Source organism: Penicillium concentricum (assembly GCF_028827145.1).
Source record: "Penicillium concentricum strain IBT 3081 chromosome Unknown utg000004l_segment0_segment0, whole genome shotgun sequence".
NCBI classification, from domain to species: Eukaryota; Fungi; Ascomycota; class Eurotiomycetes; order Eurotiales; family Aspergillaceae; genus Penicillium; species Penicillium concentricum.
In genome coordinates, this window is record NW_026622757.1 from 2,869,766 (window position 1) to 2,894,665 (window position 24,900).

Consider the following 24,900-nt stretch of genomic DNA (forward strand, 5'->3'; position numbering starts at 1 on the left):
CGCATAAATTTTTGTTTCTGTAATCCCCTATCTTGCTCTAACTCCGAGGTTTGACGCTCTATCAGCAGCATATACAACGAGGTTCATTCCAGTGCCGCCCTTGCAGCCTCGCCCTTTGCTAGCCTTCGCTGCTTTGTGACAAGTCCCTTGGCATTTTGATCTTCCACAGTCTGCATCTTGGCCTTCTCGTCGACAGGGGTATATTTCCCACCAACAGAAGTATCGTTTCCACCATACCAAATCTTGGCACCTCTGTTTGATCTCTTGGAATATCCAGCGTTAAGCCATTGGTCGTCGAGGTCTTCGACGCTTTGGTTGCCCTGACTGGCAGTCAAATCTAGGAGAGCACCCGCTAGAATCTCATCTATCTTGCGCTTTCTCCAGACGGTCCACATTCGTTCAACGGTGCCACGCATCCCATATTTGCTGTCACCCTTGGCACTTCCCTTGCCGTTTGCAGTATTGTCACCAGCATAGACCCAGTTCAAGGAATCCAGGCGGCTGCCAGATTTTATGTCGGGGAAAATGCAGTCCCACAGGACCAGGGGAGCATCGTCAGCCATCGCATAGGTCGGCTTTCGCGGGTTCTTGGCAATGTCCAGCAGTTCAGGGACGATAGATGGGGACTCGAGTCCCTGTCCAACTAGAAACAGAATTGCAACCATGTGTCGCACCTGGTGCCACAAGAACGCAGAACCATGGAGGTTGAACGAGTAGACTTGAGGGATAGTTTGAGAAACCGTATCGGGCGTCGTCAAATCCGGTTCGGGCACACAGCCCTCTTTGGCCTGGAATCCAGGTTGGCCAATATAGCCCACGGGGTTGACCTTGGGATTGACGGCTTCGATACTAGAGTGATGGATAATGCGTTCGAAGTTATCGATCTGCTTGTTGGTGTCCAACTTGCAGAAATTCCGGAAATCATGCAGGCCCTCGAAATGCTTAGCCGCCTCGCGCATAGCCTCAATATCGAGCCACCCCTCGCGGAATGCAGCACGTGGTCCCTTGCCGTTCTGTGCGCGGTTTTGGAACCCAAGGGAGCCAGGAGTCGGAGGGAACGCGGGGTTGGTGAAGAAGTACCTGTACCGACGTTCACGGCAGGAGAAGCGGGCATCGAACCCAGGCGGCGGGTTAGGGCACCACGCTAGAACTCGGATGTCCTCCGGAAGCACTCTGTTTAAAATATTGATATAGTTCATCTCATCGGCGACATCATCCCACTCCTTTTCAGTAGATCCCGAGTCAATGTTCATCGCATCCTCGCCCTCAGGGGTCTTGGGCATGGGTCGTTGACTGCGGACCCGCAGTCCAATAACCTGCCCAAAAGCGCTCACACCCTTATCTGTGCGACCTGCTTTAGAGTAATCGCATCCATCCCAGTAAAGGTGGTAGGGGTGCATGGGGATGCGCACCCCTCTCTCGGTTGGCTCAAGATCAGAAGTGGTCTCAGGGGAGATGAGCCGTGTACGCTTCAGGGCCTTCCACATAATCTCTTCAACGGTAGGCAGAGGCGTTGTATTGCCATTTGTATGTTCGAGTCCATTGTATTCCTGGCCCAGGTATGCGAACTTGAGCGCAATGAACCGCGTTGTGTATTTGGAGGGGTCAAAAGTGCGCTCGGGTTTGGGGGGTTTCGGTACTTTGACAAAGCGCTTCGGCGCAGCCACCGGGGTAGCGTCGCTATCTGGAGGAGAGTGTGGTCGCTTCTTAGAACTATTGAATGACTCGGTGAGAGGGATCGCAGGTTCCTGGATGTCGGCAGAGATTGGCGCAGAAGCAGGGTAGGGTGTCTGTGATGGCTGTACGGTCGGCGCTGTGAATCCCGTAGTCTGAGAATGAAGCTGGCGCTCTAGCTCTGTGATGCGCGCGATCAGGCTGGAGTTACTCCAGGCCGAGTAGTCGGTTTGGTCCTGGATGTTGGTGTCCGCCATGGTTTCGGGTGTGGGAGTGCGAGATTGGCACAAGTTTCGGGTTTGCCTGAGGACTTGTTGTAGGTTGCAACTCAGTGGAACGAGTCTCGCAGGCGCTTTCCACATACCACGCCAAGCTACTGGGGCTGAGATCGGATTGGTGTGGACGTTGAAGCGGCGGGGATCGAAATTGAAAAAGTTCCGCGGAGGCGCTGTTTGGTGTATTTTTGTATTGAACGGCTGTATGGTAGTGTAATTACATGCGCTCCATGGCAAAATATTTATGTATTTATCGTATACCACTGTACTGGGAGAATTTAACTGCAAATGATTTGCTGTATGTCTTCTTTGGCATATTAAGTTAGGCAATATAAAATTTCAATAAGTATAAATGAAATGGAAGTTAGGGCTGCAAAAACAATATATAAATCAAGCATGTTAGATTCCAGAGGCCGCCAAGCATTGAACCTTATCCCAAAGTCCATCACCTCTTTAACCTAAAACGCACCTACTGTTCTCTGAAATGAGATTGTGGTGATACTACTCATATAGACTGTCCTGTAGTCCCAACAGAAACAAGTGTCTGCAATATACTTGTTGATTAACCTGCCGAAGGGAGCAAGTTGATCAATACCTGGACAGTTTGCACATAAGTCGAATCAGCTGTTCCAGCATGGCTGAGGTAGATCCTCAACCGGAGAATGCCCAATCAGTCTCTTTACTTCTACTCGGAGATGCAGGATGTGGGAAATCAACATTCTTAGCGTGAGTACCTAGTCGTTCCACGAACTGCGGCCCTGGAAGCCATGCTTGCAATCTCCAAACGATCTCCATGCTTATATATATAACATTATATGGGGAGAAGCTAACATGATTTAGTCGGCTAAAGAGTGGAAGACTGTCCCCGTCAGGGCCCTCTAATACTGATCCAAATACCCTTGAACTATTGCGAGATGGTGATCAACCTTTTATTTACGACATCCGGTTCTCAAAAAAGAAATTCACTCTAGAACTTTACGACACATCCAACCCGAACCAGCATTGGACAAATCTTCGGCCTGACGTGGTTGTTATAGCCTTTGATATCTCTAATCGAGACACACTCGATGGACTAAAAGAGGTAGGTCTCACATATATATATCCGGAGTAATTGTCAACTTATGCTGAAATTCAATGCTCCTCCTTAGTGGCGACACGACATTACTCGTTACTTCCAGTATGGTCATGGCGAGCGTCTTCCAGTGATGATGCTAGGCCTGAAAAGGGACCTACGGAGGGAAGGCGAGGGAATCATCTATCCACAAGAGGTGAGTGACTATGAGCTGGAGTTTAACACCTTGAATTGGCTAACTGGGTTGTCTAGGCATATCGTATCGCGCAGGAACTTCGTTGCGATAGATACGCCGAGTGTTCGGCTGTCACAGGCGAGCTGCTCGCAGAGACGTTTGAAGATCTCGCTAGATTGGCGGCAATGGCGACGACTGAAAAAGGTGGTCAGACTGAAGGCACCTCTTGCGTTATCCTTTGAGTATTTTGTTGTCAATGTTCTTCTATCTTGTTTCCCATACCCAGAGATGTATAAATCAGACGTGTCAATGCCCAAGACAGGCTATCTCCACGCTTCAATTTGCCTTGACGATCGATCGGTAGACATTCAAGGCACCCGAGAAGAGAAAGCTACTTCATACCCATTGCTTGGGTATTTTGATGAGGGGCATACTCTGTGATATAGATAGAATGATATACCGAGGGGAACTTGACCTTGTATGGGCGGCATTGTTTCCTAGCAGGTATACGTATGTGATGACACGATCAAGTCTACAATCAACCTGGGAAGGACATACTACACTACAAAACCTACTGGACATGATACCAAGCACAACCTTTTCAGATTACTAGAATACACACAGGGAGAAACCAAGGTAACGATTAAGTCCACCTTGTGAATTGACAGCACAGGGCTTTCCCCCAGAAGCTTCGTAAATAAAAGCAACTGGATCTCTTTCCCTCATAAGCGCCAGTCAATGATTGGCATGGCAATTCCTCCCCTGTGCAAAAACATGGAATAAAAAAAAGTGCTGGTAAAATGAGACCACTGAGGCAAAAGATTGAAAGGATCCCGGTGAAAGCTCGTTTTCTTCTGCTGTTTTTCAGTTTCTTTTGTTTTTTGTGAATTGCACACAGAGACTAGGATAGACATGTCAAGGGAATTTGCGGGAGATTGTAATCCATTGTTGTGAATGGATTAGATGGTGTATAAGAGAAAACAAGAGCATTTCTTCGATTATCAGGCCTCAAGGGACGCAGAAAATCGTCACAATCATCCCGGATCACCAAACTTTTGATCAAACTTCCCCCTTTCAACGACTATCCTCGTCACCGCGGAGCAATTTACCACTTGGCCTCACCAGCGGCGGGCTGAGCCTCAGCCCACTCGGTGGTAGCGGGAGCGGAGCTGGCAGCCCAGTCGGCACCCTCGGCATCCCAGCTGGTGGCACCAGCGGTAGCGGTGGCAGCGGAGGCAGCAGCGAAGGCAGTGCCGGGGTTACCAGCACCGGGGGCGGAGGCATCCCAGTTCTCACCAGCGAAGCCGGACTCGACGGCACCAGCACCGATCTCCTCAGCGCCGGGGACCTTGGTCTCATCAGCAATCTCCTTGTTCTCCTCGGCCTCGGGGTCGCGGTAGAAGTAGAGATCGACAACGGTATCCCACTCGGTCTCGCGGGTAGCGAGGGTACCGCGGAGACGGAGGACCTCACGGGCGAGCATCCACCAGACGAGACCGATGGCGTGGCGACCCTTGTTGTTGGTGGGGATGGCAACATCGACGAAGTCGGTGGGGGAGTCAGTGTCGCAAAGGGCAATGACGGGGATGTTGACGTAAGAGGCCTCCTTGATGGCCTGGGCATCAGTGCGAGGATCGGTCACGATGATGAGACGGGGCTCCTTGAAAGAGCGGGTGATGTAGTTGGTGAAGTTACCGGGGGTGAAACGACCGGCAATGGCGGTGGCACCGGTGTGGGAGGCGAACTTCAGGACAGCACGCTGGCCGTAGGGACGAGCGGAGATGACACAGACATCGGCGGGGTTGTCGATGGCGGCGATGATACGGGCGGCCAGGACGATCTTCTCCCTATTGAAGTGAATCAAATACATTAGATATCATACCACAGTCAGAAGTCCTTTTGATTTCGCGCATACCAGGTCTTGCCAATGTTCAGGACGTTGACACCATCGGCGCGGAGCTTCCAGAGGTAAGGCTCCATGTGCACCTGAAGGTTCTTGGAACCAAGGTGGCACTGAGCGGCAAGGAGCATCTCAATGTCCTGCGCGGTAGGGTTGAAAACCGGGGGGAGCTGGGAAGGGGCCATGTTGGGCGATTGATGGATTGATGAGTTGGAGGATCAATCGTCTGGCTCTTGTCGTGGTGATGGAGGGAAAAAGATCAAAGCCAAGCCGCAAAATTGTTGCACTCTCGCGATTCGGGAGAATTTCGCTTGCGTGCGCTAGGGCTAGGGCTCCAGGGCTCCAGGGGGTATTGTTATGTAATCAATATCTTGGCTCTTCTTTCACGTGATTATGAATGCCTGGGGCAGATAAGATCCCGACTAGGATTAGCGTAACTAGACCTCCGGCCGCAAGATTTCCCGACGAAAGGTCGATGGAAAAGAGAAGTTGATTGTTACAGTAGAGCCATCTACACGCCAGCCACACCCACCATGCCTCCGCGCATCTCAGTTCAGTCCTCTCTGAAGGCATTGACCGGTATGCTTGTCAAAATCAGTGATGTCAAATGTGCAATTACCTGGGTGCTAACCAAGACTTGTTTAGGATCAACCTCCGGATATAGCCCGTTGTCCAATTCGATCAACACTTCTATCAGAGCTGCGTCTAGCAAGGTTCAGGTTCGGAGGAAACATGACCCATTTCTGATGGCCCAGGCGCGCCAGCGCAAGGCAGCCAATGTCTCCCGCCAACAAGTCCTTGCGGAGGAACGAGAATCTTCCCTCGGGGACCCTGTCAAGAGCCAGCCGACACCATTTATCCAAGAGATGACAGCAATCCAAAGCAACTCGCACATCCCATCATCTTTGACTGAGGATCTCAACTACTACTTGAAGTCGAATGAGCTGGATGCCGCCCTCGACTTCTCTAAGGATTTGACCGCACCGCTCAAAAATCCCGATCGCAACACAGCGGATCCTCAAGTTGAGAAGGAGGCAATGAATTTGCATAAAAAAGAGCATAATAATGCTCAAGAAGCAATCAACCGGATTGTGAATCTAAACAATGGAAACACCAAGGACCGCGTGCGCCTCAACATTACCAAGTGCATTGAAACATTTGGGCGACACTACACAGACTCAATTCTCCCACCAAAGCCTTCAGCTGTGGCCCATGAGTCTGCCCCGGTTCATCCGGAACGCGCGCCGCGTGTTGGACCCGATACCGGCTCTGCGGAGGTGCAAGCCGCCATCCTAACCGTGAAAATCATGAACCTCTCCCGACACCTCGAGAACGCCAACAAGGACAAACACAACAAGCGTAACTTGCAACTACTAGTCCACAAGCGCGCGAAGCTGCTGCAATATGTCCGCAAGAAGGAACGCGGAGGTCCCCGGTGGCAGAACTTGATGGGGACATTGGGATTGTCTGACGCTGCGTGGAAGGGAGAGATTGCCCTATGAAGGTCATTGTTTTAATAAGAGATCTTTTGTATCTCTACACCATTCTCTTCTTTTGTGATTGGCTGGCTTTGAAAAAAGTATCAGCGTGTTACCTTGTATCATCTATCTAGGAGCTAGCGAGGGGTACTTGTTGGTCCATGTCTCTATTTCCATGTTTCATCCGCAGAGCATCTGTACAAATAGCATTGTTTCTTTTCCCATATCTGTTTTCATGTTCACAAATAAATTGAAGTGGCCAACTTGCTATCGGAGTATAAGCTCTGGAATTTAGTAAATTTACCCTAAATTGTTCTTATATTAGCGTCTTTCGGGTGCCCAGAAATGGTAATCTCTCGGTTACGCTATTTGCTACGGATACAGACTTTAAATGTATAAAAATTTTGGTTACTATATTGTGATGACATATGAGAGAATCCATAACTAGGTAGGCTATTTTGGGCTTATGATTTAAGGGGAGTGGACTACCCGGGAACGGAGTATGCGGGGAGAAGTATCTGATCTAAGACAGGAGAAGAGAAGAGACAGGACTGATACATCAAGTCTAGAATTAACAAGAAATACTCTATGGAATAATATATATATATTGTAGATTGATATCACAGAAGAGCAATAATTGGAACAATAGGCACAATAGTCTCCCTTACCTCAGACACCGCCCTGATACAAAACATTCTGCCGGGTCGCGCCTTCCAATTCTGAAAAGTTACATAGTTTGGTCGAAACCTGGTAACGGCTCCTTCCCTTTTTAATCTGGTTGTCGCGTCCAACCGTGTTGTTTATATTTTTTCTTCTCTTCTTCTTCTCTCTTCTTCTCCTTTTCTCCTCCCCATTATCAACAAAGTTACCATCCAAAGCCATTGCCTTTGGATACTTTGTCAGAGTCTCTGTGATCGACTCAGTGAGTATCTACATATGTTCCTGGTAGCCTTTGGATATCTTTGACTAATCTATTGCATCTCAATAAGACTTCTCTCAGTTTTCCCTTGCACCACCCACCCCCCTCACCTTCTACTAACCTCACCACCCACCTTCCTACTCCATCTTGGCGAAACGCGCAAGATGAGACTGCGGTCGAACCACGTTCTTCCGCCAATCACGGAGTACGTCCCACGCCGCCGCCGCCAGACGCGGAGTGCATCCGCACAGGCTGGGACTGAAGCCGCGACCGAAGCGGCGACCGTGACTGCGCTAGAGGTTGCGCAAGAGACCGTGCCAGAGACACAGTCCGCCGAAGAGAGGCCCGCTCCAAAGCGGAAGCCAGCCAAGAGAGCCGGCCGGAAGAAGGTAAGTTCAGAAACCAGATATCACAACTGTTCATAACTAACCCGTGCTTTTAGAAGGCTGCGCCAAAGGGCAAGAAGCCCGCCGCCACTGCGGACTGTGAAGTCGCCGAATCGCCCGAAACCCAGGAAAACGCCCTTGCGCTCATTCCATCTGTGGAGCAACCTGACACCCGTACGTTGCCCCCAAAGCCCACCAGAGCTCCCGCTCGCAAGCGCATTGTTAGAGGACGAGACATTTCGGCGGCCTTGCGTTATGGCAGTGCTGGCGATCTCCTGAAAAAGGAATATTGGAACCCAACTCCATCTCCCCCGCAGACACCCGTGACGCAATATGCCTGGCCGCCTGGAATAGTCTACAATAAGCTAAAGCGAATCCCCTGGTCACTTCCCTGGTCCCCGCCATCTCCCCCAAGAGCCTGGCCCCACAGACGCTCTCTCCATATGACTGATACCCAGGATGAACCCGAGCTGACCCGCACGGAAGAACCATTCTCTAGGAAACGGAACCGATTGTCCGAAGATGATCCGTCGGCATCGAAACGTCACAAGTTAACACTTCACCCCCCATCCGGATTCGAAAACCGTCCTCGTGGCAGCCCTCGCAGGACGTATGCGGACCGCGCCCGGCGACGCGAAGCGGAAAGGGATGGACGAATCGATCGCACCATTTACCGTTTCCCCCAGCTTTTGGCTCAGCAAGGAGAAGATGTGAGGTCTGGCAATTCGAACCCTCCGACATCTCATACAAGCGAAGAAACCACGCCCCGTGGTAATGGTGTTGTTCCGTTCTCTTCATTGCCTTCTGCACTCCCACCAAATCACAATCAACCCGAAAACCGACCTGGATGGCGACAATGGATATTCAGCTCAGTGACTGGTCTTTGGCGACGAGACAACGCGCCCCAAACTCCAGAGGTCCCACAAGGTAAGTGCCCCTCCATCATGTTATCTATTTACAGTGGCTAACATCATGTTTCTAGTGGCTGAACCTCAACATCTGGGAAATGAATCTTCATCTTCTATCGCAACACCTTTATCAGCTCCACCTTCCTCCGCCCTTGTACCACAGAGAAATTTCGAATCCCCCACTCCACGCCCGCGCATTGCAGAGTCGCGAACCTCACACTCGCGTCTGACAGCCAGCGCACGTGCTCCACAAGTCGGCAAAAGAAAGAAATACTCCTATGATTTGGACCCACCCGGGTTTGATCCAGAACTGCTCGCGCGAATGCGTGCCAGGAAGTCGAATCCTGAGGATCTCCAACCTGTAACTTCACCAGAACAAGTTCGTGCACGCTACGAGAATGAATCGAAGAAGCGCAAGCGATCAGCATCACCCGATGTCATTCCACACCCTCCAGGATGTAGTTACGGGTTTGACCCAGATTACTTCATTTACGATGATGAGGATGAGGACTTGCCCACAGGCGAGCAGGGAAGTCAAGATACCAAAGCCAAACAAGCTACAGTCAGCGATGTACCGGAAGAGGAGCATGTTTCCAAGCGTGTGCGCTCTGACAATACCCTCCTGGAAAATGAACCGGAGGAACATATCTCCAAGCGTGTGCGTTCTGATAACACCCACCTGGAAAATGCACCGGAGCAACATATCTCCAAGCGTGTGCGTTCTGACAATACCCTCCTGGAAAATGAACCGGAGGAACATATCTCCAAGCGTGTGCGTTCTGACAATACCCACCTGGAAAACTTCAAACACCCGGTCGCACAACAGACCGAATATTCTGCCCAAGAACTGCGAAAGGCCCGTGAGCAGGCCGAACAGTACAAGCCCAAGACGCCTAGTCGTCTGCGAGCAGCTCACCGTTTCTCGACCAGCTGCACTGAGCTCATTGAAGAAGACGAAGCTGACCGTCGTCGAAAGATGAGAAAGACGTCCCTCGCGAAGGCTTGCCCCACTGGGGATCTCAACCACATCATCTGGCCGGAGACTGAGCCATGGGTGGACCGTTTCGACTGGGGCCTCCCTGACCTCGATAAGTGGATGACCATGGGCCCCAAACATTGGACAGATGAGCTTGTCGAGGATTACCACCAATTGTTTATGGCAAAGCTTGCCGAGAAGCGTGCCCAGAACTAAAAACCAAAACCCCAAAAAAACCATGGAATTACTCGGGGTTTCCCTGGCCCGCCTTGGAGGCTAGGGCTAGGGGACCCCTAGAGTAATTCCACACCAAAAAAAGAAAAGGAAAGTCATCTCTTTCCTACGTGTACTTAGCGTGATTAGCAAAATGAACCCCCCATGTATGATTCATAATTGTCTCTAAATTTACTAGTATTTTCCTGACAGTTCGTCCCTGTAAGGTTAGACAGTCCTATGTCTTTGTCTCACCATTTTTCTATATTCTGTTTTGACTCTTTTCCCTGGACCTTAGATCTAATCTAGATGAGCATTCAGACATTGAGAATTCAAGCATTAAAGATTCAACTACATATTCGAGAATTAGACTTAAGCCTTGAACTGCGACGGAGTTGGATATACCAAATACCCCGGAGGTCATTACCAACTATGTACACATACGTACATACTATATAGACTTCGGGTACCTTCGTACACCGAGTACACCTTCACGCCTTTGTGCACCGCTAGTCACACCTCGGTGTGCATTTGGTTGGACACACCCATGGACCTATACCGGTAGACCTCGGTGTGCACCATCAGCTACATTCTGGCGTACACTTGTTTCCTCTGAATATACTCTTTTGCTGGATCTAGAGCTATTTCCAGACCCCTAGCGGCGAGAATTCCATATATTCTCCACCCACTCCGTTAAAGATCAATCTGCACTAATCGAAGAGGAAGCCATCCGTCGCCGGGAATGAGAAAAACGTCCCTGCGGCATTCCCTAATGGTTTGAATGACATCCTACGGCCTGAGTCCGAACAGTAGGTCGCGAGGCTTGACTGGAGCCTCCCCAGTCTGGAAAAGACGATAGACGATGAGACTTGTACATTGTATGAGAACTGTGGAGTACACCCATCAAATCTTTATGCATAAACTTGCCGAGAAGCGTACAAAAAGAGGAAAGAATAGAGTCGTGTTTTCTCTTTTCTATACTTCCAATGAACTTAACCCTGACCTTTGCTGGTCTTTGAAAATTTCCCACTCCAAAGTGAGTATATACTACATCATATTTGACTGCTTCTTTAGCATTTGAGCATGTTATCATTGCCCGCTCTAATTCTAGGAATGCTGGTCTACTCATTTTAGAAAGCCGCCATATCTCCTGATTCCAAAGGGTTTGAACAGAGGATAGGTGTACTACTGAGACTTGGAAGATACCTGATGTATGGATAATATAGTAATGATTTCAATTATACCATTTAGAATAGAGTACATATCTATGTAGGTCAACTCGGAAAAAGGTTATGAATATAGCAGGAATCTGTGGTTTGAGAGGACCTTTGCTTTAATCTCAAAAAAGGATCAATATCTTCGCAAACGAGCGCGGCTTTGTGTGGCTTTTTCATCAAGTAGTGCAAGGATATTTCGACCGGACGGACTCAGGATGGTTCAAGGCCATAGTTAAAACGCCGTGTATTATGTATCTTCCATTCGAGGAATTTGAATGCGCGGTCTGGATTTGGGTGTCTAACTAAGCGTCCAGACTTGCTCATAGGTATAGTGAACCAATCGATTTGACGAATCAGGCAACATAATATTTGTCGACATCGAAAACCCATCTCAGATTACAAGCATAATTGATTGGCAAGGCACACCTATCTATCCTATGCTCCTGATTTCCCACCATCCATCCCTAATTGATTATGAGGGACCGAAGTTAGATGGATTTGCTCAACCTGTTCTCCCTGAAAATATCAAAACACTTGACCCCGAGGCCAAAAATGCTGCAAAGAACTTGTTTCTTTCGCAGTCTTTAAGGCTTACCTATGAGATAGAGGTGCAAAGAGCTGCACCCGAGCTGTTGCATACATTTCGTCACAGAGAGACATTGCCTGGCCAAATACTGGGAGCGATTGGGTCCACATACGACGATGGAGAACCATACGTACAAAGCTTACTTGCGGATATCACTGAAGAACATGCCTGGAAGCAGGTGGTTGGGGTGGATGAAAATGACAATCCCAGCGTGTTATGCCCTTTGAAGTATTCAGAGCAAGATAAGGCAAAGTTCAAGGCTGAGTATGCTAAGTGTGAAAAGGACGTCGAAAGGAAGTCACGAGTACTTGAAGAGATAGGTGTCTATATAGGCTGGAATGGTGCAGTGTCTCCTCATGATTACAACGAAGTAGTGAGGAGACTTGCTGTGGCAAAGCAGAATTTCCTGACTCGGGAGTCGACAAACAAACAAGAGAGAGAGCGATATAGGAGAAGGCCTGGCCGTTTCAAGATTTTGTGTGAAATGATTACCTAGGGTCTGAGGCCCTATGGAATTGACGCCGACAAGGACCGCATTCGATGGCCAGAAACGGCCACTTTTGTATGACAAGAATACTAGCGCTCCCTTTGTCAATATTTCGAGGGACCTGATCTTGTAGTTGAACAAACACAAATGGGCCTGTACTTTCCGATGTGATTTTCCTGAATGCGTTGGAAGATTTTCCGGACTTGGTCTGCTATCGTGATACCAAACTTTTATCCTCTGTCTGTTCCCCCTTTTATAAATGCACACAAATTCTTTCCCGTATTAACCATTTATTATGTAGTACTCTTCGATTCCACGGGGCAAATAAGATTATAGAGAAAGAGCACAGAAGTTATAAAAACCGCGGAGGCTACTAAATTCCACTTCTTTCTAGAGCCTATCCGGGCTCCATGTTCTGCCATAGCTTTATGGTCTATGTTCTATGCTAGGCAAGTGTTGAATTCTTAATCTGTTCACAAACTCTCATATCAAACACCGAGTTCAGGTCAGTTGGAATCACACCAGCGGAAACCGCATCTATACAGAAACGTCAGCCACGCACTTAAAAGAAAAGGAGGGTGAAAAAAAACCTTTATATGACCACCGATAATCCCCCAACTGAGCCTTCCAAGTCCAGAATATCCACCCTAGACGTTTCTCATATGTTGTAACCTGGGCCGCGAACCATCGCTTATAGAAGTCGGTGTTCAATGCGGGATCCCAGTCTGCATTCCACCCAGTTTCATCAGCTACACTCAGACTCCATTCACCAACAATGGTTGGTGATAGGTTGTCCAGTAAATTGCTGCATGATGTGTTGAGGTAGGCTTCCTTGGTCTCGATACCGGCCCATTTGAGATAGATGTGGCCATCGTAGGCTGTGTCGTAGATGTCATCGAGGAATTCAGTAGGATCACCGGATCCCCATGCTTTGTTCATCACTTGGATATGGAGATAATCGCTCTTATCGATGTTGAGATTCTTTTCAACCGCGCGGATCGTCTATATTGGGATATTTTAGCATCATGTCATTGGGGTCGGTTCAAAGAATCATCAACTCACCTTGAATGCATCCGGGTAGTAGTTCGACCGCATTGAATTAGCCTTGGCTGCTTCCTGGACCGGCTCATTGACAATCTCAAGCATTCCAACATTGCGGAATTTCTCGCTCTGGTGTATTTTCGTCGTCATCCACCCAAGGAACTCCACTGCTCGGTCGTACTGATAGTCCTGGTAAAAGCTGGCATTCGAAACATATTGACCAGTAAAAGCATTCTTAGGCGTCTGCGCTCCCGGAAGTCCGTGGAAATCAATAACAATATATAAACCCGCATCACTAGCCCATCCGCAAAGCCTCTCAAGATACTCAAACCCACCCCGCGGGAAATGCTCGCTGGCGTAGACAAGGTCTTCCTTCATCCAGTACCCAACAGGCACCCGTATAGTGTTAAGACCATAGCTCTGTATTTCGAGGATGTCGGCCTCGGTAATCCACGATTCCCAGTGTTTTGCAAAGGCGCTGTTGGCTGCGTCCTGGCCGATACTTGAGACGCAGTCAAACTCGGACTCTTGGCCTTTGCAGCCCATGTCGGACCAGACGTCTTGGGCAATCCATGGTTCGAATACTAAGTGATTGCCCATGTTCACTCCGCGGATCTTGCCGTTGGAGGTGGAAAATAGGTTTTTGCCATTGGTTGAGGAGATTTGTTTGTCGGTCTCGGGCAACCAGGCTGCTGTGAGGCCGGATAGGGAGGCAAGTGCAATGAGTTTAGAGATGTTTCTGATCCCCATGATTGTTAGGAACTGGGAAGATGTTGATATTACAAGTGCATAAGTGCATAAGTGGCAGGCCATTCTTATATGATATACTTTGTACATACATTCAAGGATTTCTTGTCCAGCACCACCAGCATCGCCGAGTTACCCCTTCTAGTATCGATTTTCAGGATGAATGGGCAGTTTTTACCCACTCGGCACTACGTATGTATTAGCGGAATCCGCAGCTCGCCGAGGACAGGATTCGGAGTCCGTCGTACCTGGTTCCTTGGATATTGATGCAGTTATGCAAGACAAAGTGGATTTCCACACATGGTTCTAGGGAGATCGTCAGGAGCCTAGGCAGGATCCATTAGCAAATATGGTTCCTCTCTTCCATATGATCCACTACTCCGTACGCTGAGATCATCTATGCCAATGTGTAGTATACTGCAAGATTGTCGATCTTCAACCTGGCCCCGGGGGCACCTCGGATAATTGCGGAATTCCCTCTTTGGGAGGTACACCGGGGCCCGAAGAATACCCGATGGCAGTGCTGCAACATTGTGGATCTAAGCATCTCTGAACTACCTAAGGGGACCTTGGGAGTTAATGCATAATTCCCTGTGAGCAGTGTGGAGGCACAATTATACAAGGACCTGCACAATGATCTACTAGGAGAAAGAAGCTACGTGCTTTTATAAAAGGTGGAATGGATAGAGAAAGAAGGATAACTTTCATCTTGTTCATTCTGTTGCTTTCTATATACGCCTTATCAAAGGGCTTTTTCCAAGGTTCCATCTATTGTGGTATCATACACGATAATGTACAGCTATTCCTGATAATAGTCGAAAGAATCCCCACCTTGGACATAAGAATGAATCCGACTTCTGTGAGTCCGGCCACGCCATCATAGTAGCTTATTCAATCAGGCCGGTCATACAAGAAGGAAAAAATACAAACTTCAAGACTGATAGGGTCCAGAGCTTGAGTGCTTGGAGCTCGACGCGGAGATATAGCGCAGAACAGGCGGTTTGGTCGGATGGTAGGCTGGATAGGACGTCTCAACGACCCGACAACCATTCCATCGAGAATGATGGAGTGAGAAATGGGGGAAGTATAGTAACTCAAAGTCTAGCTTTAGCCGAAGATGTCGAATTTATCGAATTTCTCTTCATTGCTGGGGGTTTCTCTTCCTTGCCAGCAATGAGACTTCCATATTGGTTATAAACCGGCTCATCTGGATCATAAGTTTCCTTACCCCATGGTCCGAGGTCATCATCAAAGAGATCTCTTTCTTGGCCATTGCAGATCTCAGAAAGAGTGATCCAGTTCTCGTCATCAGTCCAGATCCCACCTCGACCTCCACGCACCTCCAACCAGTCTTGCCCGCCCAACAGTGACGACTGTGCCGCATCGAACCCGTGTGAATCACGAACATATTTGCGCAGTAGGGCCCGTCCCCATGGAAAAAACCACATATTCTCCCACCAGGTGTTGCGGAGCTTGGGGTCGCCGTTGAGATGGGCGAGTACCGGCACCGAGGCGGAGTGGACATTCGTCATTAGCGAGATGTTATGCCAGGTGCGCTCGTGCGGGTTCGGGAGCCTGTCCAGTGTGGCATTCCACACCGGTCTCTGGGTTGATTCTCTTGCGAAGCGGGATTGGACGAATGGGTTGGGAAGAGTGGCAATGTCCTGTGGTAGGAGGAGGCGGTGTTCACGCGGGACGCCGTGTTGCATCTGCAACGCGGACATTTTGGTGACGTTGCCGTACTTGACCCACTCAACATCCTTGCGAGACATGATCTGGTTGAAGAAGAGTTGTGATTCGAAGTCGACGCCAATGCCAAATTCGTAGCGGTGACCTGTCTCTAGCCGGAGGCTCATTCCGGTGATGTTTGCTGCATCTGAGATACCCACCATCCGGTAGAGCTGCTCTTTGAAGTCATTGGCTGTGCGCCGCCGCTCCAGTTCTCTGATGACCTCTTGTCGCCCGTACATCTGTGTCAGGGCCTGGTGATCTGCAGACTTGTTCGAGCGCAGCTCAACTTGCCGCAAGACCTCGTCGTAGATCAGACGCAGATCCGCAGCCTGACCAATCACCGCTCCGGGGTTCAACCACCGGGGTCGGTTCAAAGATCCATCCGGGTAGACATCAGTCTTCCAGCCATATACATCCGGAGGTAGAGATGATTCGGGGACAGATGCGCAACCGGGATCGTCCAGCAACCCGGGGAAGCACATCTTACTCGCACCAAAAAGGACGCGCTGGGTATATTTCTGCACCATCTCAGGCGCAGCCTCAGCCTCTTGGCCCTTTACTTGTGCGAACCCAAACTTCTTCTGCAGCTTTCGGTTGTTCTCCCTTATGATAGCCTGGAACCGCTCCACTAGGACCTTCGGTGGCAATTGGAAGAAGCTGTCTGCGCCATCGACCATCAGCACAAAGTCGCGGTCATGCACAGTCTTGCTGTCTCGGAGGTAGTTGCGCGCTCGCGTGATCCGGTCCACCATGCGCTCGCCCTCGGTCGCGCCTGGGGAATCATGCCCGTAACCGACTAATGTGGGCGGCGGGTATCCTAGGATCATGGCCGACGTGAGCGTTCGGCAGACTCCGCGCGAGCCATGGGAGGCTGGGACTAGGACATGCAGGCGCGGGTTGGGCTTGTCCAGATTGTGAGGGAGGGTATCATTGACATTAATGTCGGTGCGCGGAGGGAGGATGACCTGGGCGTCTTCCGGGCGCTCAGGGAAAGGATGGCGAGAGGGAAACTTGGTCCAAAAGTCCGGTTCGACTCGCTAAGTAGATTGTTAGCTTTTTTGGTCTCAAATGTTGGCGGAGAATTTCTTACTGTTGATGAATACTGCAGCATACAAAAGAAGAAGAACAATGCAATCACTGACAAGCCAATTGTCTTGAGGCGATTTGTCCGTGACCGACGGACGTGCCACAGCGCGGGAGATTTGGCATCTTGAAAGTGTAGCGCGTCCTCCGACGCCATCATGCAAAAATAGAGTCGAATCAGATACTGATTAAAGCAATATGGAACATTGTAAGATGTTAGGAACCAAAAGGAACCAGAAGACACCAAACGGGAAATACGCAATCGGAGAGAGAGATCGGCGCAACGTTTCCGGTGCGTCACCTCGTGGACCCCCTTAGTTACATCTAAGCTTGTCTCAGGTTTAATTGTATTCAAATGATATGATGGACTAGATCCCATGTATTTACTTATTTAGAACCTGCACATGTGGCATCAAGATACGTTTCTTACAGTCTCTTATATCACTACTCCGTATTCCATCCATATGTAACACATATATGAATGGATAGAATATATCCCTCAAATTCCCCCTGTACTCTACGAGAACAGCAAAATAAAGTAGCAGTTTGCAGCAGATAAATTGCTCTGTGTAAAATATGCAAAATACTATACAGGTCCAAGTCTCCATGTAGAGAACCAGCTCAACATCCCAGAACCATATATGTACAAACAATGTCTCATTCCAAGTAAATTTCCTCTCTCAGACGCTGCAAGTTCCGGAATAGTCCACCGGCCGGTGCCCCACTGTCACTATCCCGCCGAGCCTCAGACCTGGACTTCGACTGTCCTCGGTTCTGATCCTGCTGGTCCAAAATGCGCCGTCGATCTTCCACAATATTCGCCAGACTGTCCACGAACCTATTACGGGCTTTTTCCTCGGCAGATGTATTCCACACAGTCGCCAGGGTCCGTAGAGCTTCGACGCGGCGGTTGGCTGCGTCAAGTCCGGCGTATCCTCCGCCCTCACTGTCGAGTAGACCCGTCACTTCTGCGCGTAGCTTCTTCATCATTTCTTGGCCCTTTTCTTCGCGGTCTTGGCCTTCGGGGCCGAGGTCTGGTCCTGAGACGGAGATGAAGGAGGATGAGAATGAGATCTCGGATGGGGGGAGCGGCCAGCTCATTGCGTCGCCGAAGGTCTGTACAACGTCTTCTAGACGTGATCGCACTTGGCTTAGTGTGCGGAGGTTCGTTATGTATTCTGGGTCTGTCCGGATGGGTTTGTTCTTTTCGTCTGGGTTTGTTGCTGACTCGTCTTCCTTTGGCGCATCCTCTTCTGGTTCCGTCTTGCGCCCGTCTTCTGGCGAGGGTTCCGGGACGAACTTTGCTATATCGTCGCGTAGAACTTCGGTTAGGGTTTCGGATAGCCCGATTGTCTCGCCTCGTAGGACTTCGACTTCGTAGGCTAGTCGTCCACCGCTTCGGAGGATTTCGTCCGTGAGTTGGGATAATGTGCTCGAGAGACGGATGTTTTGGGCGTTGATTTGGGAGAGGAGGGACTGGACCTGCGTGGACAGCTCTGTCAGGGGCACAGAGCCCGGTGACCGAGAGGCATTGGGTTGTGCTGATGCCACAGTCAGCGGTGATAAAGTGTCATTGAGGAAATCGGCCGGGTCGAAGTTTGGATCGGCGAAGTTAGGGGATGCAGGTTTGACGCCGGCTCGAGCTGACGAGCTATATGTTTGTGATGCCATCTGTATTAAGGCCTGATTTATGAGCCTTGCCAATTCGTCTCGAGACCAATTCACGCTTGAAGGAGAGCTGGCCTCCGCGGGGAGGATCGATATCTCCACGCCCCACCGCCTTCGGTTTTCCTTATATGGTATAGTGTATACTCCTTTAGGCCTAGTTCCTGGCCGCTTTTGACCTGAGATCTATACAACGTAAACAAAAGAAATCAATAGTTATTTCTATCTAACTTCTTTGTTGACTATTTTAATTCATTATGCGTCCCACTGGCTCACTTGCTAGCTCATCCCTGATATCCTGAGGACCAGTTGCCTTCTCATGTGCAACAGTCCGAATGAGATCATCGAGCTCTCGAGGACGAGAAACCGGTCGAAGACTTATCGCCAATGCTTCTGCTTCATTCTCTCTCGCATTTTTCTTTCTCTTTCGCACGAAATAAAAAGAAATCATTGCCAGTAATGCAATGACCCCTAGAACGCTACCGACAGCGGTCCCGGCGACGGCACCGCCTGAAAGTTGAGACGACGAGGATGAAGACGACATTGAAGTAGATGTTGAGCTTGATAATGACAATGAAGTAGACATTGAACTTGAGATCAAATGTGAGGTCGAGGTCGAGGTAGAAGTGTGTTCGCCCAGCTTCTGAGCTATTGTAACCGCAGATGGAGTATCGCAGCAGCTATCATCCTCCCCATAACACCAAGTAGTCGAGTTCGCAGTGCCATCACAAGAGGTCATCCTGGCACTAAATTCCGATCCACCGGTTTGGGTCTAGCAAATCCCACTCATCAGCTGATGATACACCCGAAGTGTTCACCCACAATTCACAAAGGTTTCCAGATTCCCTTCGACATAAAACTCCACTTGAAATAAAAAACATACCGATGTCTTGGTACATACAATTAAACATCCATTAGTCGTCCAATCGGAAATCGTACACGAATTGTGCTAGTATGTGGTATTCGTATCCAATTTTCCGGCGCTGTTTTTGTACGTCAATACATTCATGCACAGTCCGTTGGCAAGACATTCGTCCGCTGTAACTCCGTTGACTCTGTTGCTGCCTGCTGGGTTTTACCGGTTACTGGCGCAACACCTGCTTATCGTGTCTTTGATGGAAATGCATGGTTGATATATAGGATTTGACGAGAGGGTTCCATCGTGGTAGTAACAGAGCGAGGTTGCTAGCGGAGTAAAGGTAAGAATGCTTAGGATGGGAATTAGAATCGGAAAGAGGGGATCTGGCTGGTAGATTGGTTTCATCGTTCTTTGGCCGTAGTAAATAACATTATGGATATTCATAGATAGTAAAGGGTAGGAACTAGAAAAGATAGTGCAGGATCTCTGACAGAAGCTGTAGAGTCAGAGAGAATAATTTATGACAAGTTGAATACGAGATACTGATAAATCAGGGGGTTATGGGCTATGGAGATTACATTCCATTATGGCCTACATAAGTTTAGAGTATGCAGCCCTAATTGATTCTAAGCTATTTAATAGGCCAATCACAGCAATCAACAGATATTGCCTCTAACTAACTAGTTAGTTAATAGCCTGCATATTAGGCTAGTCTAGGATATGCAGCCCTAATTGATTCTTGGTTGCTTGCTGTGCTGTTGGCACCGGATTCGACGACCTAAAGCATTATATAATGCATCACTCGGCTCCTTTTCAACAGATACCAATATACGTACCCCGGGCATGGAGTCCCAGAGGTAAAAAGAGAGAAAGTCAAAACCACAAAAAATAAACAACAATAAAAGCTGGAATGGTGATTATAATGTATTATCTCTGCAGCTGAGCTATAGTTACATCCGATGGAGGCCTTGTATCCCCAAACAAGCCCCACCATGTCAGCGGATCCAACTCCTCCATGAAAATAATATGCACCTATTTACAAAGATAACATTTAACCCTCAATACCAAAGACTCATATCGACCAGGTATTGCAAGAGTCGAGAGTCAAGCGAGGAAGGGGTATAATATCTGATTTCGTAGAAAACAAAAGAAAAAAGCTAAGCACCAAGTTCATGTACAAATTTCGGGCCGGGGTTTGTCGCGTGGAGTTCGGAAGGACCAGTCGTCCTCGTATTCGCCATAATACTAGACGCTCCAGCCTGCGAACTCCCACCAAACTCACTGGGTACTCCGTGTCCGGGACGTTGATATACCATGTTTGGGTCGGTTTGGGTGCTTCCGCCAAGCTCGCTGATTTCAGGGTGGCTTCCGTATGAAGATGTCGTGTCGGGTAGAGGCTTTTGTCCTTTTTGTTGGCGGCGGCGGAAGAACCAGAATAATAGTGCGACGAGTACGATTAGGCCTGCGGCGCCGACACCGACTCCAACGCCAATTTTTGCTCCCGTTGACAGGCCGCTTGCCTCTGTTCCTGTGCCTGGGGCTGCGGGGCTTGGGGTTGCGGGTTCTGGGATGTCTGGGACTGATGGGACTGTTGGGACTGTGAGGCCTGTTTGTGTTGATGAAGAGGTTGATGAAGAGATTGATGAGGCTGCTGTTTCTGATGCTTCGTCGGATGATGTTGTTCGGGTCTTGCTGTCGGTCTTGCTCTCGGTCGTGGTCGTAGTGGCAGAGACAAATAAACTTTTGTCTGATGCTTGCATCTGGACTTGGATTGCTTGCGCCCACATGGTCACAGGGCCGGAGACCTGTGTGCTTTCCTCTTCGGCTTGGCGGACGGTGACAATGGTAGATGATGCACTAGGGAATTCGCTTAGACATCCAGCGAATGTTGTTTGCAGGTCCCTTTTTTCTTCATAGTAGGCAAAGCCACTAGAATATGTGGTCAATATCCGTGCTGGAAACGAGGATAAATGTTCTTTTTCACTTACGAGGGACAGCATACGGCAGTGGTCGCTGGTTTGTGAATCAACAAATCGGCCGAGGTGTATCCATGTGGACAATAACCTGGGCTATAGGCGACAGTTGCCCGAACTCTTCCATACTGGCTGTACCCGGAAGGGAAACACGCAGGATCGGCATTGTCATTGTCGACAGCGTTTTGTATTAGGAGGCCATTTGCGACCAGGTTTGCAGCCTCAGGTTCATATGTCCATGAGTTCGAGCATGAGGCGGGGGCAGTGAAGATACTTGACATGGGCATCGTGATCGTCCCTGTCGATTCGGCCGCCCTTGCGACCAATGTCGCTATAGTAGACGTCATTTTGAAGTTGTATCCGCTAGGTAGCGCTACAAGGTGTTGCAAAAGGGTAGAGTGTATAACGATTGAAAAAGCGAAATCAAAATTTAGCCCCCAATTCGAAAGGGGGCTTGTTTTGACTGTTGTGTATATCTGTAGCGCAAATTCCAAACTCATCTTAGCTCCCCTCGCCACAGGATCTTAGTGCTGATTCTATAATTTTCCTCATCCTGTTGAGCCCTCGCTCAGGATCTCACACTGCCCCAATTCTGGGCAAATTGGTATTCGTTTCTCTATTTCTTGGGTTTAACTCAGTGTGAACTGTCTGGATAATATAAAACAATGATAATTATCAATAACTTTTCTAACTAATCAACGTGGACATTGGAAAATCCCCCCACGGAAATTACCTAGGATCGGCATCACGATGTCCACTAACATACTAGCGTCCTCACAACACCTTTTACCCATTTAATACCAAGATGTCATGTCTTGGCTGCAGCTAAAACTCATCAGGAACGCCATCTGCACAAATTAGGGGCCACTCGTTAGAAAAAATCACAAGATGTATGTAGTTATCGTACATAATACATAGTAAGGTACGGACATCTGAAGTATGAAGCACACGAAAATATGTACGGAGTATATGGCTTTCAGTATTTTCAAAAAGAAGCACAACTCTCAAGAGAATATTAGCTTTCCTATGTGGATTTGATTAATTTAAAAAATGTTTCAGACCGGACTGAACCCTTCTGTCATAGGTCATTTTGAGTGGTTGACAGGTTAATGATCTCCGCATCTGTAGTCAAATGATGAGTCGTGCTTTTATACGAAGTACATATTATCATTGCTGATTCTCCTGGGTATAGAACTTGGCGTGACAGATATAGAGCGAAGATTGCATTGCATTTTACTAAATAAGTAGGTCGAAAGCAGTCAAGACATTAAAACAGCCGCAATAGTAGCAGCAAACGAAGGTGGGTATCGTCATAGATCCAATCACGTCCAGCCATAATACAAAAACAATAAAATTCCGGGAACGCAGACAAATGAGCTGTTGAAGAACAACTTCAGGGGTCCACTTTCCCGAAAGGGCAAGGTAAATCACAAACCGAAGAGGGCAGAGTCATTATCTTCATGCAAGTAATTGAACAATTAAGATAAGGGGGAGGAAAACGCAAAACATCAAGATCACATCTAGATGTCTTCGACAACGCGAGCATTCACTGCCTGCTGGAGTCCAGTATCGACCTGAGAGGTCGCGCCGTACTTGCTAGGCCCTTCACCGAAGCTTTCGGCGGAATTAAGCTGCGTCTGGGCGTTCTGGCCATTCATTCCTGGCATAAAGATAACCTTGCTGTTGGCAGATTTGGCCATGGCCTGCATTGCTTCCAGGTAGCGGATCTGCATAGCCGGAGCGGAGGACAGGATATCGGCAGCCTGGCGCATCAACTTGGCGGACTCGACCTCGGCGCGCGCGGCAATGACCTTGCTTTCACCGATACGCTTCGACTGCGCCGCCATCGAGAGCGAGTCTTGCAGGTCCTCGCTGAAGATGATGTCCTTGATCAACATCGACTCGACCTTCACTCCCCACCCGGCGGCTACCTCCTCGATGATCTCCGAGGTTGACTGGGCGATCTCCTCGCGGCGCTCGATCACATCTTGCAAAACACGTGCACCGATCACGTGGCGCAGTGTGGTCTGGGTGCGCTCGATCAGGGCTTGTCTCACGTTCGAGATACCGAAGGCGGTCTTGTGGGGAGAGACCACTTGGTAGTAGATGACGGAGGTCAGGTTGAGGGTGACGTTGTCCTTGGTCATGCAGATCTGACGGGGCACCTCGACGATTTGAATCTTGACATCAACGGTGGTGATGTGTTCGCTGAGCGGGTTGATCTTGACCAGACCAGGATCGACCGATCGCTCGAAGCTAAAATGATCATTGTCAGTGGGTGATATTCGATGGGGATGACCGAGGGGAGGATCACTAACCGTCCAAATCGCGAGATCAAACCGACTGCACCTTGGTCGACGGGCTTGAAGGGGTTGGGGCAGCAGAAACAGCAGGGGATGGCTCCGAAGAATCCAATACATTCACCCAAGCTGTGGACTAAACGAGGGATTGTTAGGATGAGAGTCACAGCGCGTATGGAAGTTGACGGGACTTACTTAAACCGGCGTACCATCCATGGGCATCTGGGTTGTCATCATCATGGTTGATACGGTGGGCGTATTTGGGCTGCAGATCGCTCATGCGGAATGGCTGGACATCGACCAGAGGTTGATGTACACCACGGTCGGCGGCAGGAGCCTTGCTGGTGCTTGCGCCGTTTACAGACATAGTCAAGGTATTATAAGTTGAGGATAGTGAATGTTCAAGGTAAGATGGTTAGGAAGGGATGAGAGAACCGTAAGGTTTTAAATGCTCCAAAGGTAAACACAGAAGGTACTTTCTCCGCAGTGGAACCATGACACCTCTTTAATTCCAACCCGATTGAATATGATTGGTTCAATCTAAGCCTCTCTCTCTCCCAAGGCTGAGTCTTCGGTCGGGCGCTGGGTCCATATGGGGTTGCCGAATAGCCGCTCCGTTTGCACGAACTCATATCTTATATAGGGCTAAGATGTAAAATAATCCTTCCATTCCTCGAATCGTACATTGTACATTCCGATGGGCATCGTCATACATTGCATATTATCATGTGCACGTAGAGCTCCAGTTTCCAGAAGCCTTCTAAAAGTCCAGGGCGCAAGGGCGCAAAGGCAGATTCCATGTGCGGTGGCGATGCCATGGAAAGACCATATATTGTCACATGAGCTGTCAGACCGTGGAAAATCTTTCGAAAACGAAAACGAATGAGCGAATACGTAACATATTTTGAAGTCTAAAGACCAATAGTGGATGATCTTTGCCCGTACTTGGCCCGAGCATGAGGCAGTGCCTGGAAAACTCTCCGGGGAAGGGCAGTGTTGCCCAGGTGCCCGGCTTGGCTTACGTAGTGGAGGCAAGCCTACTCGCAGCAATGTGCTCTTAATGGTTAATAGTGTGCCATCTTACATCAACTAGCATCATTGGTCTAGTGGTAGAATTCGTCGTTGCCATCGACGAGGCCCGTGTTCGATTCACGGATGATGCACATCTTTTTTTTATTTTTGTTTTTTGAATCTACTATTTGATGGAATATCTACCATTTGGATCCATTTATATC

The 24,900-nt window shown here is 49.0% G+C and overlaps 12 protein-coding genes across 12 annotated transcripts; 4 read left to right on the forward strand and 8 right to left on the reverse strand.

The window, feature by feature from the left end:
* Positions 1-83: 83 nt before the first annotated feature.
* Positions 84-1,931, reverse strand: N7517_010064 (pseudouridine synthase DEG1; the record flags this gene model as incomplete). The annotated part of the gene is made up of 1 exon (XM_056727787.1): positions 84-1,931. The coding sequence occupies one exon, from the start codon at positions 1,929-1,931 to the stop codon at positions 84-86; it is 1,848 nt and encodes a 615-aa protein (XP_056576359.1).
* A 652-nt stretch (positions 1,932-2,583) lies between these two features.
* On the forward strand, positions 2,584-3,438 carry N7517_010065 (Small GTPase superfamily Rho type; the record flags this gene model as incomplete). The annotated part of the gene is made up of 4 exons (XM_056727788.1): positions 2,584-2,675; positions 2,790-3,030; positions 3,098-3,217; positions 3,274-3,438. The coding sequence occupies 4 exons, from the start codon at positions 2,584-2,586 to the stop codon at positions 3,436-3,438; spliced, it is 618 nt and encodes a 205-aa protein (XP_056576360.1).
* An 835-nt stretch (positions 3,439-4,273) lies between these two features.
* Positions 4,274-5,380, reverse strand: rps0 (40S ribosomal protein uS2). The gene is made up of 2 exons (XM_056727789.1): positions 5,112-5,380; positions 4,274-5,043 (listed from the first exon to the last, which is right to left on the reverse strand). Exons 1-2 carry the CDS (start codon positions 5,279-5,281, stop codon positions 4,302-4,304), a joined length of 912 nt encoding a protein of 303 aa, XP_056576361.1. The 5' UTR covers positions 5,282-5,380; the 3' UTR covers positions 4,274-4,301.
* Positions 5,381-5,629: 249 nt separating this feature from the next.
* Positions 5,630-6,598, forward strand: N7517_010067 (mitochondrial 37S ribosomal protein uS15m; the record flags this gene model as incomplete). Its single annotated transcript, XM_056727790.1, has 1 exon — positions 5,630-6,598. The coding sequence occupies one exon, from the start codon at positions 5,630-5,632 to the stop codon at positions 6,596-6,598; it is 969 nt and encodes a 322-aa protein (XP_056576362.1).
* A 1,059-nt stretch (positions 6,599-7,657) lies between these two features.
* On the forward strand, positions 7,658-9,979 carry N7517_010068 (uncharacterized protein; the record flags this gene model as incomplete). The annotated part of the gene is made up of 3 exons (XM_056727791.1): positions 7,658-7,882; positions 7,936-8,806; positions 8,862-9,979. 3 exons carry the CDS (start codon positions 7,658-7,660, stop codon positions 9,977-9,979), a joined length of 2,214 nt encoding a protein of 737 aa, XP_056576363.1.
* Positions 9,980-11,630: 1,651 nt separating this feature from the next.
* On the forward strand, positions 11,631-12,275 carry N7517_010069 (Aminoglycoside phosphotransferase; the record flags this gene model as incomplete). Its single annotated transcript, XM_056727792.1, has 1 exon — positions 11,631-12,275. One exon carries the CDS (start codon positions 11,631-11,633, stop codon positions 12,273-12,275), a length of 645 nt encoding a protein of 214 aa, XP_056576364.1.
* A 436-nt stretch (positions 12,276-12,711) lies between these two features.
* On the reverse strand, positions 12,712-14,057 carry N7517_010070 (glycoside hydrolase family 5 protein; the record flags this gene model as incomplete). Its single annotated transcript, XM_056727793.1, has 3 exons — positions 12,712-12,803; positions 12,857-13,268; positions 13,329-14,057. The coding sequence occupies 3 exons, from the start codon at positions 14,055-14,057 to the stop codon at positions 12,712-12,714; spliced, it is 1,233 nt and encodes a 410-aa protein (XP_056576365.1).
* A 1,091-nt stretch (positions 14,058-15,148) lies between these two features.
* N7517_010071 (glycosyltransferase domain-containing protein) lies at positions 15,149-17,028 on the reverse strand (the record flags this gene model as incomplete). The annotated part of the gene is made up of 2 exons (XM_056727794.1): positions 15,149-16,822; positions 16,876-17,028. 2 exons carry the CDS (start codon positions 17,026-17,028, stop codon positions 15,149-15,151), a joined length of 1,827 nt encoding a protein of 608 aa, XP_056576366.1.
* Positions 17,029-17,525: 497 nt separating this feature from the next.
* N7517_010072 (uncharacterized protein) lies at positions 17,526-18,539 on the reverse strand (the record flags this gene model as incomplete). The annotated part of the gene is made up of 1 exon (XM_056727795.1): positions 17,526-18,539. One exon carries the CDS (start codon positions 18,537-18,539, stop codon positions 17,526-17,528), a length of 1,014 nt encoding a protein of 337 aa, XP_056576367.1.
* A 241-nt stretch (positions 18,540-18,780) lies between these two features.
* Positions 18,781-19,077, reverse strand: N7517_010073 (uncharacterized protein; the record flags this gene model as incomplete). Its single annotated transcript, XM_056727796.1, has 1 exon — positions 18,781-19,077. One exon carries the CDS (start codon positions 19,075-19,077, stop codon positions 18,781-18,783), a length of 297 nt encoding a protein of 98 aa, XP_056576368.1.
* Positions 19,078-20,549: 1,472 nt separating this feature from the next.
* N7517_010074 (uncharacterized protein) lies at positions 20,550-21,712 on the reverse strand (the record flags this gene model as incomplete). The annotated part of the gene is made up of 2 exons (XM_056727797.1): positions 20,550-21,321; positions 21,381-21,712. 2 exons carry the CDS (start codon positions 21,710-21,712, stop codon positions 20,550-20,552), a joined length of 1,104 nt encoding a protein of 367 aa, XP_056576369.1.
* Positions 21,713-22,885: 1,173 nt separating this feature from the next.
* On the reverse strand, positions 22,886-24,032 carry N7517_010075 (slipin family protein; the record flags this gene model as incomplete). The annotated part of the gene is made up of 3 exons (XM_056727798.1): positions 22,886-23,621; positions 23,684-23,801; positions 23,861-24,032. 3 exons carry the CDS (start codon positions 24,030-24,032, stop codon positions 22,886-22,888), a joined length of 1,026 nt encoding a protein of 341 aa, XP_056576370.1.
* Between the last annotated feature and the right edge of the window lie 868 nt (positions 24,033-24,900).

Excerpts from the sequence above, each read along its gene's own strand:
- rps0 (XM_056727789.1), bottom strand. The coding sequence starts at position 5,281 with ATGGCCCCTTCCCAGCTCCCCCCGGTTTTCAACCCTACCGCGCAGGAC. Across the intron at positions 5,044-5,111 it reads CTGAACATTGGCAAGACCTG|GGAGAAGATCGTCCTGGCCG; the intron begins GTATGCGCGAAA and ends TCACTTCAATAG.